At 41.1% G+C, this 16,075-nt stretch overlaps 1 protein-coding gene across 3 annotated transcripts in view; it reads left to right on the top strand.

The window, feature by feature from the left end:
- Positions 1 to 2,975: 2,975 nt before the first annotated feature.
- efemp1 (EGF containing fibulin extracellular matrix protein 1) overlaps positions 2,976 to 16,075 on the top strand; it is a 23,363-nt gene continuing 10,263 nt past the window's right edge. Inside the window, exons 1-4 of one of the 3 annotated variants that reach the window (XM_019859892.1) lie at positions 2,976 to 3,111; positions 3,337 to 3,431; positions 4,240 to 4,285; positions 5,139 to 5,402. In XM_019859892.1, the coding sequence (XP_019715451.1) occupies positions 3,015 to 3,111; positions 3,337 to 3,431; positions 4,240 to 4,285; positions 5,139 to 5,402 (502 nt within the window). In that variant the 5' untranslated portion in view covers positions 2,976 to 3,014. Of the gene's footprint in view, positions 3,112 to 3,329; positions 3,432 to 4,239; positions 4,286 to 5,138; positions 5,403 to 16,075 lie in introns of all 3 variants that reach the window. The other 2 variants (XM_019859894.1, XM_019859893.1) reach the window with 2 other exon arrangements.

The raw sequence follows: 16,075 nt of genomic DNA on the forward strand, positions 1-16,075 counted from the left end.
GATGCCTCATATAGCATGATGTGGACCCTTTAATGCCCCGCCCAAATGGAGTTGTTTAGCTTAACATCCAACTACATCTATGATAAATCACGAGACAAAAGTATATTCATTGTGTTATTAACTGCTATATCAGCCTTCATTGAAGAGAGACAAAATGCTGGTTTCAATGTCACTGAAAACATTTCTTTTATAAAATGAAGGAAACTCATTGAAGAGACTTCTCATTGTGCTAGCATGTGTGCAACGGTTTGACCACCTCAGATTTTCATTCCTCTTACACGATGGCGACTGAATGATTGCGAACAGGACACCAAAGGCACTTTATAGTGACATTTATCATTTGCATTAGCATAGCTAAAATGGTTCAAACAAAGGACGCAAGATGGCCCCGAATGGCCCATTCGGAGCCCAGTGGGTAAAACAGGGCTGCGTTTTTCCCTCCTCAAGGCTCCTGCTTCTCCCGTTTCCCCTTTTGCCTCCTCTTGTGTTACCCCACTGTCTCGTCGCGCCCCCGTCCACATCTATTCTGCCGTGTTTTGGTGAAATCTCAGCTGGCAACTGTGAGTCGTTCACTTGCTCCTCTCACAATGGCCTCTGGGATTATGCTAAACGCGGTGCCTCAGCCCCTGGCTCTCCCGTGCCCATCGACCGGCATCAACGACGCCCTTTTTGGGAGGGCGCGCGGCGAGGAGGCCGGGCGCCTTCAATGAAGATGTCACTGCGATTACACAAGAGCCTCTCACCCGGGACCCGTCTGCGCTTCCTCGCCACCCTCCTTCTGCACTTTTTGGTGTTAAAAAAACAACAAAAAAATCTTTTTGAAGCACAGCCTCCTTTCATAATGGATGCCTCTTCTCGGATTTGCATGCACTCACTTTCCAGATGCTTGCGCTGCCATCTTTACTTACAGTGATGTGTACTGTACACTCGGCCACATTTTCCCATGTCCATTAAAGCGCCCAATAATTGCCTTACCATAATAATAAGAGGTGGTCGGAGGAGCCAAAAATTATACTGAAGTCCGAGTACTGGTACTTTAAAATCGCGGTTCTCAAAATATGGAAGCCCCAAATTGGGTGTGTGTTAAATAGGACACATTGATATTTATTTTTGACTTAGCAAGCCAGAATTGGGCCAACATTTGGGCCGAACACCACTAGTTGAGAACAGTGGTTCGTTTTCCTCTCCTGCACCGCTGATGATGATGATGGGATGAAGGAAGAGCGTTCTGATGCGGATGATACTGCATCAGGAACTGATTGGCCCACTCTCCAAATGCCAACAGTACCTGATGCATTGCCTTCAGCATCGAAAGAAACATCGCTCGCACCCGCTTACGGACCACCTGTAACTTGACAGTTCAGCTGGGTGACCCAGGAACTTGGGAGTTGGCGCTTCGTAGAGACCAAAGTAGTGCTTTGAGATAAGAGTTTAACGGAATGGAAGTGACATGAATCCATTCTAGCCTCTCAAAAAAATGTAGCACTGTAATGTGGGATTTGAAGTTTGAAACTTGAAGTTTAATACTTGAGACAGATTAATGACTTTGTTGGACTTCTGAAACACTACCAACCATTCATTTGTAATCATAGCGGAGGTGATTGTATCTACTTTTGTCCGTGTACTGCCAACTCAAATAAACATTTAAGCAAGAGCCTATTTGTTTGGGTCTCTCTCTCTCTCTCTCTCTCTCTCTCTCTCTCTCTCTCTCCCCCCCCCCACATTGACAAGCAGGAAGTGACGTCATCACAGCAGATGTTCCTCAAGTAAACATCCCCAAAGCTGCTGACGCATCATTGGCTTTGACCACCTGCTGACCATAGCATGCCTCTCACGGGAGAAGGTCGGCATTTGCAAGACACAAGCCCCCTCCAAAGATGATTGAGGAATATTAAAAAGGTCAATCATTATTTTAGTAAAATGGAGTGAGTGCCAGAGTGCAAAGATTTGATATTGCGGCAGTGACAGTTTTGCTTAATCAAATGTTAACATACTGGAAGGCAATCACTGATTAATTCTTTCCATGTAAGCCCTCTGCTCTGTGCTGTTGTAACATTAGAGGATGAATGTGTGTGATTGCTACTTTTATATTCTTTCACTCAAATAATCTGTGTAGTTCTGTGAGGGACTAATGTTTCCGTATTAAAAAAAAAATCTATTAATTTTTGGTGTTATTATATCTGAGCTTTATTGGCTTTTTCAATGACAGATCTAAATAAATTGTTGAATTTATATTTGAGGTTCTAATGGGGAGTTGGGAGACTTTAGCTTTGGTAAAGTGAAGAATTTCATTTTCAATGAACCCTTTTTTTTAGGTAATTTTGTATAACCTAATTTAAAAAGTATTATGAAAATCTTTGTCAATGACAAATTATTTGAATTTAATTTTGGTCATTATTGATGAATGAACCCATTGAACAAACAAAAAAGAGTATTTAGGTTTATTTACTTGAACAATTCTTAAAATGTTACTTTTTTCTGACTAAAGAACAACTCTTTAAAAAAGAATTTCATTTTTTTTTCATTAGATAAAATCAACTAATTGAAAAGGCAAAGTGACACGATTTGCAGTTTTTTTAAATAGCCCCACCAAAAAACTTTTTTATGACGCCGTAAAAAGGTCAAAAGGCGTTTCATGTATGCAGTAACACATCGTATCGCTAGAGGACGCCGTCGCAGCCTTTTCCCGGAGCGTTGCTTACATTTGTACGGTTAAAGATTTTTCAATTTATTGTATCGTATTTGTAATCATTTAAAACAAGTATTGAAAGCATGAACCTATGAATTTCACTTTCCAAGGACTAGCAAATCTTTTAAAAAGTGATAAGCCTGTTATGATTGATGATGAATTTCACGTCTGCAGTACCACGAGGAGTCGATAGAGGTTGCCGTTGCAGCCTGTTTCGTGTGCTTCGGTTACAGCCCGGTGAGCGAGACCCAACCTGGCCGGCACAACGCCCCCCGCCTCCCGCCCCCTGCATGTCATCCTCTCACCACAGTCGTGTTCATCCCAAATGCTGCTTTACCCACTCACTATCCACGCAGAACTACACTTAACATCTCCACCGTGTCGGACCTTCGTATTGGCATCGACTTGCGTGAGCTCCCCAGGTAAGCTATCGTCCGATTTTTTTATTTTTCAACCCAGGCAAGTTCTACCAACTCGTGCGTATTTCCGCAAGGTTTTGACGCTGCAATCCTTCATTTTTCGTGGTCACATACCCCCAGGCTCCAGCATCAACATGATATTACAGGAGATGTCAAGACACGTTGAAGACGTCATCATACATGCTATTAAAACTTGACTTCTCTCTCTCTCTTTGTGTCACCCCACAGTGACCGTCAACATGTTGTGGATCTGCATGGGTCTCCTCGCTGCTCTTTTCTCCTGTGCCGTCCCACAGGAGGTTCAGGAGCCAATCTCTTACTCGGTAAGTAAGCAAATAAAGAAAATTTTAATAATCATGAAAGAAATTGTCATTTGGATGGCAGAAAATGAATAACCATCTGAAAGGTTTAAAAAAGATTGCAGAAAATAACATCATAAGTACCTTGAATTACAAGTTGAATTTGTTTGGGGACCAAGGCCATAACTCGGTTAAATTAAGTTGAAACAACACTGGGTTCAAATATACAAAAGTTATAATTTAAAACATATTTAATGATCCAATGTAAATGCATTGCACATAGAAGTAAAAAAAAACCCTGAATAAAAAGAAAATCCAATTTTAAATATTAAGTTAAATACAACTGATCTGTACCTAGATGGCAATTTTTCACATACCACTCCCACCCATTCCATAAATCTGTTCTTGAAACAAAATAAAACACAATAATAATAACAATAATAATAAGTGAGTGTGATGTAAAGAAATCAAGTACCGGTACTTTTCGATAGTCTAATTACTGCATATGGGGACAGGTCAAAAGTCACCTCAACAACAGTGCCCTTGAGCTGTGCGCCTTTGAGGGGCATGGTCAAGTGAGTGACATAGAGGACATTGAAGTACGCTCATTTTTAATTTTGCAGTTGCCATATAATCCTCATATGTAAAAAACAAAGTAATCCTAAAACAAAAACAAATCATATTCCAAAAAATAACAACCAACAATTCTGCTGTTTAAACTAATTAGAACAGACTGAATTAAAAAAAATATATATAATGACAACTCCACAGCAATGACTACCTTGTGATTGTTTCGATTTATGTCATTAATATGACTGTGTTTCCTTCACAGTGCACTGAAGGTTACGAGTATGACAGTGTTAGTGAGCAGTGCAAAGGTAAGACTGGTCGACAAAATATTATTTTAATTTTCACATTACTTTTTTTTTTCAGAGACAGGTTAAATAATAATCAAGTTCTTGGAGAGTTATGTAAGATCAAAACACGGCATGTACCATTTGGTAATTGCGCTTCTGCTAAACCACACCGCCAAAATATAGTCCGGCCAATCACAACAAAGCACAGGGTCTGGCACGTTCCTCTTCGCTCAATTTAATTGTAGAGTTTACCATTTTCCATGCGTTATGTGTTATGCTTTGGATCATGCTTTAAATGCTTTTCTAACTTCTTAATAGTAATTGCCATATTTTGGTAAAACATCTGAAGTGAAACCTGAAGATCTACACTTTGGTAATATATGATTGATTTGGTATGCTTTGGATCATGGTTTCAAAATGGCTGTAATTACTCTACATTTCAGTTGTAGAAATATTATGTGGTATGCCTTGGATTGTGCTTCCAAACTGGAAGTAATTCCCATATGGTAAATGAAACATTTTTGTGGAAACTCTTCGATGACTGAAGTGTAGACTTCAGTACTAGACCCATGATGTGCTATGCTTTGGATCACAGCTTCAAAATGCCTGGAATTAGTTCATGGTAAATCCGTCTATTATCGTGTAATCTCTTAAATACATTACAGCCACACATGCCCGTGCAATGTTTGGTACATATGTGGTATACTTTGGATCTTGGTGAACAAAAGTGGCTGTAACTCTTGAAAGCTAAATGATATATTTTTATGAAACGTCTTAAATGAAAGCGTAGAGTCCATCTGATCATATTACTAAAGTTATTCAATTGTAACGAACAGTCCGGTGCACTTACCGCCCTTTTGTCGTCCTCATTTAGACATCGACGAGTGCGCCTTGCTAGATGACGCCTGCAAAGGAGGCATGCTGTGCATCAACAACTACGGCGGTTACCTGTGCCTTCCCAAGAGCGCCCACATCTTCATCACCAAGGAGGGTGAGGAGGTGCCCCCTCAAGAGCCCACCGCAGCGCCCAGTCAGCCACAGCTCCTTCGGTTGTTCCCCAGGCGGGTCACTCACACCGGTCTGACGACGGTCCGCTGCTCCGCTGGCTTCATGGCCGACAACCAGAACATCTGCCGAGGTAAGAGCATGTTTCTGGAAATGCAAAATTAAGTGTTGTGGTCGAAAGTGCTTGGCCGTCCGTCTTGAAAGTGTCTGTGGAGCATATCCGAGCCAAGTTGATCAGTGAGCGAACCTTGGTGTAGGTGTGGTACAGAGAATTACACATTTCTTTCTTAAAACTCGTTTTTATTCTTTGGCTTTTGACTCATGCGGAGACTTGATTTTTAGTTTGACTGTATACAGCGGTGGTTGTTTTAAAGCACTCTATAAATACACTTCGGTTGAGTAAAACAACGTCACAGCTTAGCCTTTCGGCCACTAAATTAATATTAACGCTAACATATTGGGAAATGCCATACGTACGGGCAAAGTGTTAGTAGCATCTGCGTGGCGGTGTTCTAACCCTTTCAAGCAATTTTAACACAAGCATGGCAGCAGCACATGTAGACAGACAATACAACAGTACTCAGTGATATATTCTTTATCCTCTGTGCAGAATGACTCATTTTGCTGTCGCAGAATTGTCTCCATGTATGTCCATATGTCTGTATTACACCCCCCCCCACCCCCGATCCCCCAAGAGGCCACGGTGTGTTCACCAGAATAAGCAGCACAATTTATTATAGAGTGATATTTTCCTCATTAAAAACCACACACAAACACACACACACACACACACACACACACACACACACACACACACACACACACACACACACACGACAGCATTTTGTCTCTGAGAGCATTTGCATTCATTTTGATGGGTAAAGATGTATTAGTATGTGTTAGTAAGTCATTAAATGTCATTTTCCATCCTACGTCCCATTCAAACATTGCACCCTTTGATCGAATTGACTGGCAGCCAAGGTGGCTTACAGCATCTCGCTTGCCGATTGGAATCCTCCATTACCGACATCTGCGTAGCACCTCCGTACTCGACACGCTTCAAAAATATTTGGCCTGAAGGGGCTCCTTATCTCCCAAAATATCATCAGTATGCCTCTGTTGCACTTGGCCAAATACAGCAGGAGCGTGGGCCGCTGGTGGATAATTACTTGTTAATGACTTGAGCGCTCCAGAGGTGAAGTGTTCATCCATCTGCTTGACACATGCACACGTGCGCGCCAGATGTGTTGCAAGCTTGTGTGATGTCACGTTTTATAAAACTTGTGGCATGATGTTTTTGGCGTCACCTCAGAAAGCAAACGAACGTGTTGAGCTCCCTGACTCTGAAGGGGGGATCAAACTCAATGACCATTCTGCTTCTAAATATCGTGGAAACGCCAAAGTCTTTAATATTTGTGGCAGTTTGAAAAAAATGGGTTCGTTGAAATGGATTTATTCTCCTTTTTTTTTAATAATTTTTACTCATTTTGGGTATTTTGGTCAAGGTGGAGGGAATTATGAACAGTTCCATGTGAGGCAAGGGAGCTTTATTGATATAGCGCATTTCATTCACAAGTCAACTCAATGTGCTTCACATTATTAAAAGCATTTACAACCAAGAGTTCAAGGCATTTGAAAGCAAAGTAAAAAAGTAAAGGAGCTTACTAACATTATTCCCCCCCAAAAATGTACAAGTCCTTCATGCTTCTGCTAGAACGCAAAAAACATGCCAGGAAAAGCCTACTAGAACAGATGAACCTTATTTGGGGTTAATCAAAGGCACTTTAAATGGTGGCGGTTGTGTGCCAGTTCCTATTTAACATGAGCTCGAATGAGATTGGTTCACGCTGCACACAGTCCCATCGCCTGTCATAAAGGGTGTATGCATTTATGCAACCAAATTACATCGGTTCTTTGTTTTTACTTCCCCTCTCCAAAATATCTAAAATAACTAAATAAATACAGTTTTGAGCTGTTAATGTTATCGGTGACCTTAACAATTTGTTATTTTGGTCTAAAGTAACAGATTTTTTAGTTAAAATTTTTTTTTTTTTTAAACAATTTTTTTACACGTAAGGCAACGATCCGTGTGATGGTATTCCTCATGTGTGTATTTTTTGTGAATCGTAAGCTTTTATTGGGGCGTGCATGGCAGCACTCACTGCTGTTGAGTCAAAGCAGGAGTGCAACGTCAGGCCGGGCAGAAGAGAAAAAAAAACAAAAAAAGAAAAGCGAAGGAAACATGAAAGTGTGGTAGCAAAGCGCCCAACCGCAGAAAGGCTCGTAATAACGTCACGGCTTTTACGGGCCGCCTCACTTGTTTTCCGGTGACTCCATGTCGTGTGTGTGTGTGTGTGTGTGTGTGTGTGTGTGTGTGTGTGTGTGTGTGTGCGTGTGTGCATGTGTGCGTGTGTGTGTGGCAAGTAAACCCGAGAGATCAGCGAAACGCTCGACGGGGAAAAGAACACTGCCAATTTTCCACATGTTGGACTGCCAAAGGAGTGTTTTGAACAGAAAAATGATGATATGACAAGAAAGAGCCGCGTTGGGAAGTACAAATACTTTATGAGGTATCTGTGCTTTTACTTGAGTCTTCATTATTTTGCTATTACTCCCCACATGTGAACACAAATGTCTGTACTTTCTACGTCTTACTTTGTCAAAATAGATTTGATATATGTCACGGTGTTGTAAGCCGTGAAGCAACCGACAGTTGAACAAAAACTGTTGAGCAACACTCACCTAGACAGACAATACGATACTCACAAGGGTATGTAGTCTTTATCCTCTGCAAAGATACTAATTTGACTGAGGAGCTGAGACCGTCATGCAAATTCATATGTGTGTATTATACTGCCCCCAGGTGGCCAAGACTCACGCATCAGAAGGAGCAGCGCAATGCCTGTGTAATTGTAGCCCAAAATGGGGCAAAAACGTTCTTTACGTTCTATTTTAATTATGCCATTACGATATGTTTTTGTCAAGTAAAATGTAAAAGAGTGCTTTTCTTGAAAGTCAAAGGCTCCTGTTCTGTCTCCTGGCTGGGCCTTTTCCCCTTCCCAAAGAAACTTTCCAAAGACGTTTGTTTTTCACTCGTTCATTCATTTTAGCGGTAAGCTATCACGTGACGAAACTGAGAATCCGGTAAAAAAAAAAAAAAAAAAAAAAAAAACAGATTCCAAAAATGAATAAAACAGAAGTAATGTAAGTTATTTATTATTTCTGTGCGACTCGGTACCCAATGACCCATGGACCCGGTACCGGTCCGCGGACCGGGGGTTGGGGACCTCCGGATTAAACCACAGCAAGGCAACAATCGAATAGTAGACGGAGGTTGAACATTTTCAAAGAAGTCCGAAGAATTTGCTCAATGAGCATTGCTAGGGGCGCTTTTACCACCCGTTAGGCAACGGACAACTGCGGGGCGGCACATGAAGACAGATAATACGACACTACTCACAAGCATGTATTCATTATCCGCTATGATAAATGACCAAAATGTCTGCCTTTGATTGAGACAGTCATAGAAGTAGCTTCTTTATTTATGAACGATTAGCCTGCAGATATCTTTTGACAAGTAAGGGAAAAAAAAAAAACGCAACCCTTTGTCCTTCATGTTGAACCCATTCGGTTTGTTGTTGTAGTGACACAAATTGGCAGCGACATTTTCAACAGCCACACAAGCTATAAAACTCAAGTGCGAGTGTGACAGCTTAATGATACTTGCATTTCCATGACCTCGCCCGCCCACTAAACACACACACACACACATGCACGCACGCGAGGGAAGATGGCCACAAGTGGCTGGCTGTAAGTTTTATTTACGCTTCTTAAGTCTTATTTCCAGCAGTGGTGAGATCACCCTCTCCCACAAATGAATGTTGTCCATCAAAAGTGGTCTAATTAGTCATTAGCACTGTTGACAAGCGGTTAGCGTGATTATTTTGGGACGCCTTCCAAGACCACCCTCAAAGGCGACTTGGAGTGGCCCATGACAGTACCGCCTGATGCTTTTTTTTTTTTTTTTGCTTTTTACTTCATAGTGCTGTTTTTGAGTCCGGCGGTATCTTCACTGAAAGAGCATTTTAGCTTTAAAAACAAATTTTAAAATTAAAAAGAGACACATTGGATGAATACCCTCTCAATTAATTTCAGTGGGGAATTTTGTTTTTTTTGCTGAATTCTGTTGGTTTTTGCGACAAATTAAATACATAACGTACCACCGTATACTAAAATCCTGATCATTGATAACACTCATTTGAGCCACACCAATTAATCAATCAACTGACAGCTAATCGAATGATCCAATTAAGAGATAATTTATAATCCATGAATTCTTTAGACATTATAATTTGTTTTTTAAATCATGTTTTTTGGGAACTAATTTTGTTTGCCTTTTGTTATGTCTTCCTCGGTTTTTGTTTCCACCTGTTCTCATCAATGTTGATCCCTTACATCAGGGGTCCCCAACCTTTTTTGCCCCACGGACCGGTTTATGTCAGACAAGATTATCACGGACCGGCATTTAAAGTGTGGCGGATAAATACTACAAAATAATATGGTAAGAGCTGCATGAACACTGTGGTGTTTTCTAGAGATAATAATAAACACGAGGAGCGTCTAATCTGGCCGCAACACTCTGATCGCTACGGTAATGTTTAATGCCTTCAAAATACGATACATCGCAAATTCAAAGTGCATGAAAATGTCAACTCACCACAATGCTGAATCAGTGCGAGCCCCGAGCTTGATTTTCTGCAACCGGACGGTCCCATCTCGGGGTAATAGGAGACAATGACACCAGAAGTGTGTGCTTTACATCGAGTCTACTTCGTAATTTTGTTTTAGTCGCCGTTGCCGCACAAAGCCCCCGCCTCACACAGGTAGCATGTCGGAAATAGCAACAGTGCTATTGTGGCCATCTCAGAGTATTCAGCCATAACTTTAATCCAGTTGTCTCGAACGTACTTTTAAGGCCGCCGTCATTTGCGATCTCCAGCAGTTTTTTTGACTCATTTTGCGAGCTCCCGCGTTTTGTTTTGAAGTAATCGCTCACATGAAGGAGAAGCGTGGCTTGACGTGTGTTAAGCGTAACACAGACGGATGTAACGGAGAATCCGGTAGTTTTTCAAAATAAAACATCTTTCGTATTCCGAAATAAATAAAACGGAATTAAGGCAAGTTCTTTCTGTGTGGCCCGGTACCAAATGCCCGGCGGACCGGTACCGGTCCGCGGACCGGCGGTTGGGGACCCCTGCCTTACATCAACCGATCAGATCCCTGTTTTCTTTCCATCTAAAATCTTGGTGGTTATTTCTTATTTGCCTTTGTTTTTTTTTTGAAAAAAAACAACACTTTTTTTAAAAACACAGATCATGACACTAAGGCGAGGCATCATTGTATTTTTCATGGTCGAAATTAGACACTCACGCACTGCAGTGCGGGGCAAGAACAGACTTGCCCCTCCTGTTTACCCGTCTTCGTTCGCCGAGGTCACGCCGGCTACATTAGCACCAACGTGCCTGGCGAACTTCACCGACATCCTCACCTGTTGTGATGGAAATATTTCCCAAATATTAGTGCCGCTAATACAAGGGCAACCTGTACACTTTTAATTTTTTTTCCCAGAGTGCTAACATTTTTCCATTGGCATGCAATGGCTCGGGAGGAGTATCTCTGGAATGTCAAAGCGGGTTGTTTTTTTCTTTTTTCGTTTGCTGCCGTCTTTTGTGATGGTAAAAATTACTCACCACCTTGACAGATAACCATCACATCGATCTGCGGGAAGCTGGAATGCAGCAGGCGGGGGAAGGATCACGGGGGGAGAGCGGAACATCACGCTGCCTTTACAGTTTCACCTCTCGCGTTGACAACCCGCTGATATTTGGAGGAAGGAGACACACGACCGCCCATGTTTCTCTGACAGCGAAACCCCATTCATCGGATATCTCACATATAGAGACCAAATCAAACATTTTTTCGTTTTACCGTTCCCGCTCAATTTAACCCTTTCATGCACCCTGTAACCTGAAGACATGATAAGCTGTCCATCGTAGTAACCGCTGTCCCTGAAAGGGTTAAAACTTTTTGTGAAGTATTTTTTTTAATCAGGAAAATAGCACTCTGTAGTAATGTGCTTTATAACAACACAATTAACTAGAATGTAAAGAAGTAAACGGCATCATGATTAATTCGTTGCAGCTGCTTGTGGTGTTTTCAATTTGGCCTCCGATGGGCAGTATATTACAGTCATGCCGATTCACACGAAGAAGAGCTTACCAACTACTGGAAGTGACTCAGTAAGCTGCAGTAACATGAGTCTTTTTTTTTTTCCACGGAGGATAAAGAATATATGCCTGCGAGTCTGTCTGCAAGGGTGTGTTGCACCTCAATGCCTGATAGGGGTGCGCAAAGTTAGTTTGAAGGAAATCTGAGTGTCAGGAAAAGGGTTGCGAAATTTTCGGAAATTTCAAAGTTGGAAATTGACAGGAATTTGTGACAGTCAACGGGAATAAACCAAGCATTTCTCAGGTCTGATGTTGGATCGGAATAAGGAATTTAAATGTAGTTAGATATGATGATGATATATGTGATACATTCAACTGAGAGGGCCCCGATTTAGTTTTGTGACTTCGGGTCCATATTTGGCCACACTTGGTGGGGGTAGTAACCCCAAAATATATGTGTATACTTTTTTGTGGCGCACATATCCATGGTGCAGGCAACACCTGTGTATTTGGTGTTTTCCCCCCGCTTGCTGACATCAGCGACGGGTGCTCGGGGATCAAGCACCTCTGCGCGGTGTCCTAGGTGAACGTGTCCACAAAGCTGTTGTTCTGCTGTTGTTGGTGGCGGCTGTCCAGAGGCCAGCTGCTTCCTCCACTCATCTGCTCACCGTGTGCTGATCTTTCCGTTGACCTCATGTCGGGAAAGGGATACGCAGTGCCTATAAATCCCCACGCAGCACTTTATTTATTTATTTTATTTTCTGCGGATTTGACAATGCATTGTAATTTATAGCTGTGACATTACAGGGAAAAAAAAAATCCACCTGTTGCTGAACCGAACCCTTGATTCATAAGTAATACCAAATATATTACGTATTATATTTTTGTTGGATTACTATTATCATTATTATTAAATCTGTTTTACAAATCAGCTTTCCCCATTGAAATGAATAGAAATACTATTAATCTGTTCCTGCATCACCTTGTTCTCCTTCTGCTATGGGTGAACAAACATTGAATGTAATGAGATTGCATACTTTGAAGTTAATGTTGTAGGACACTTATGAATCAGATTTTTCCTGCAATTATTTTTTTTTTCTTTAACTCCAAATGGTATGACTTTTCTGGTGCATTGGACTTCCCAGGGAGCAAGACAGGTTATTACCAGAGAGGAGTGAAAGAGGGAATGTTGTTGGCACACATCGGGCATGTTTCTGACCGATTATGAGCACAAATCAAAGTGAGCCAGGCTTTCAGCGTAACTAAAACTCCCCTCTCAACAACATAACACGGAAATATTTCACGCTCTAATGCGAATAAGAGTTATGTCTTCGCTTCGTTTGATTTCCTTCTCTGCTCCGGCTTGCTTTGAAAGGGAAGCACTCCCATTTTTATTTTATTATATTTTTTTCTGTCAAAGCTGCTTTTTCATGAGAATGCGCGTGCACAAAACAAACAAATCGACTAAGCATAATAAGGCGATTGTCCTCAACGTGTGGTACGACAACGGTACACGTATCCGCATGAAGGAATGACTGCAGATCAGTTGTATTTAAATGTTAAGTTCAATACATTTGCGGTCATTCTTTTTAAAATTGTTTGTTGTTCAACATTTATTTTGGTAACATCATTTTTTTGTTGACCTTTTTATGCGCAATACATAAATCTATACATGTACGCATGTTGAAAGTGTGCGTCATGTTACCGTGGCATGCCAGTGTACTGCAGCTTAGCTCAGTGATAAATGTGATTTTGCACTAACATCGCGCTTCTTGCCCGCGTGACCCCCCCCCCCATTTTTTTCCTTTTGCAAAGATTCAATTATCCAATAATGCCAGATACATAAAGAGAAAGCAATGCTGTCCAAACTGTTCCTTGGATCTCCTACTGCTTTTCCATTGCAATCCCTTCAGTGAAAACAACACTCAATGCTCTGGAGTGATAATTACAACAGGCCCCGTCATGTAGTGAATAAATCTGACGTTTAAAATAAATAAATAAATAAATAGAAAATTAATGATCGTGCACTTTTTCATCTTTTTGGACTTGTTCTTTGCACTCTGGTGTTCTGTGAAAACGTTTTTAGCAGAGATGGGGAAAAGATACTTGTGGAGGATAAACATTTACTGAACACTTCAACAATTCCTTCTGAAAAAAGCGAGAATTGTGTATTACCCTTGGGGAAAATGAATAATTCTCAAAATATCTAAATTGAAGCAGCTGGACTTGTTTTGGGAGTTGTTTCTTTTTTCGTGTTTTCTTTGTCTTTTCCGAAAACATTCAATAATGACATTGACCACCATGCTAATTATGCTAACGATGTGCACCCCTCAATGTTATATCGTTAGCCTGATAGCGAAGGTGCTCAAATCATTTTAACCATGTTGGGAAAACAAGACATTTTCAAAAAGCACAGTATTTTTTGACATTGTGACAGTCAGTTCAAAATGACTTGGGCAATTGTGCTAACGAAAAGTGAAAAAAGACTCAAGTACAGATCAAGGTTAATATTGTTCACGAAAGAAATGTGAAAAAACTCAAAACTAATACTAAAAAAAATAAAAACAGAACTAAAATGAAGCATTTGGCCCTGCAAAAAAATACAACCAATAAAAACGAACACACACATTGTAAAAAGTCATTGAAATTTACAGAATTTGAAAAAACAAAGTCAAACCGAAATCAAAATGAACGATCATGAAAACTCCCAAACTATTGATACCGACACCTGAAAAGTAACACCACATTTTTAAATTCTTACTTCCTAGCATCATGTGCAACCGCATCACACTCCCACACACACACACACACACACGCACATTTGCACACACACACACACACACACACACACACACACACACACACACACACACACACACACACACACATTATGCACAGGCATTCTTTGAGCTCCCCCTCCAAAACTCCCACGAGGCCTTTCGAATTAATCCCGAAAAGAGCAAAGGGAGTTTTAAAATTCTGACATCACGCCATAAATCTAACTTCAAATCTTCAACAACAACAAAAAAAAAAATAAAATAAGAGAAGTCCTCCACCCTTTTTTTTTTCCTCTCTCTCCTCATTCTTTCCACTTCCACTTGTCCCCTGGAAAGCCTCGCTCGAGCGTGTTGCTAACAAGAGAGCTGTGTCAAGCAAATGCGGATGACCTCACACATCATCACTTTTGGTGGCTTGTTGCAGTTAAAAAAAAAAAAACAGGTTTTATGTGTCAACTATATGGACTTACTCCATGCAGTAAGTTACAGTTGGGGCGGATTTACTGGACCCGAGAGCCCACCGAGTATGGGATTAAACCCTCCCGCCCCCTCACCTCACACACACACACACACACACACACACACACACACACACACACACACACACACACACACACACACACACGAGTACTGGGAGCGCATCAAAGGCTCAGCGGCGAAGTAGCGGTTAGTGTGTGAGATGTTCCCCCGGCTGCACATATGCTTTTATTTAGAGCGTTCTTTGCCTTACAGCGCACACACGTGTACTAATAATTTACTTTTCGATGTACAGTACTGGATGCCAGGTTCTCTCGTCTTAATCATGACAGGGCCAAACCGTGCTCAAGTTCATCTTGATGTCATTTCAAATTGAAACAAAAATGCCCAGTCAGTTAAAATCAAGACCAAGTGGTTCATTATTCGCGTCCGTGCTGTATTGCAGATTTTTAAGAAAGCGTTTTTTTTTTTTTTTTTTAAGCCATTCATCATCTGAACCGCTTTATCCTCACGAGGGTTGTGGGCATGCTGGGACCTTAAACCGTGAACTGGTTGCCAGTCAATCGCAGGGCACACTTAGTGACCTTAAACCGTGAACTGGTTGCCAGTCAATCACAGGGCACACTTAGGCGAACAAACATTAACACTCACAATCACACTTACGGACAATTCGCGCGAACAACCATTAACACTCACAATCACACTTACGGACAATTCGCCTCCCATACATGTTTTTAAGATGTGGGAGGGAACCGGAGAACGGGGAGAAAACCTTTGCTAACGCGGGGAGAACGTCACCAACAAATCTGCGATGGCGCCATGAGAGACAATTTTAATTCGTCCCGTCACCACACTTGTATCTCAAGTCCATCAAAAGTCAAATCATCTTTCCTCATTGAATTGAATGTAAATCCAATTAATCCGTTCTAGCCCCCTAAAACACACACAATTTCGTTTCTTAAGATGTTTTTTCATTAAAAAAAAAGTTGGACTAAACTGCATTGTAAGGAAGTCTACTTTTATTCCTTCCTGTGACAACTCCAATCTCCCTGTTGCAACCTGCTCATGACACTCTGTGACTCTCTAAGTTCAGTGGCTAGCTGATTATAGTTAAAGAAAGAAACATTGAAAAACAAAGTATAAAAAAAGAAAGTGTTAAAAAGAAAAAAAAATGAACTGAAACTACATTATTCATTTGCATAACAACCTAAAAGTTTGACATTCAAAAGTTGACAGAAGGTCAAATTAAGTTCACCTCGAATAATTACAGTGCATTTTAGGTTCATCCTGAAATTTCACCCCAAAGCCCAATATGCCAAACTTGT

This window comes from Hippocampus comes, unplaced genomic scaffold, assembly GCF_001891065.2.
Source record: "Hippocampus comes isolate QL1 unplaced genomic scaffold, H_comes_QL1_v1.1 scaffold64, whole genome shotgun sequence".
Classification (NCBI taxonomy): Eukaryota; Metazoa; Chordata; class Actinopteri; order Syngnathiformes; family Syngnathidae; genus Hippocampus; species Hippocampus comes.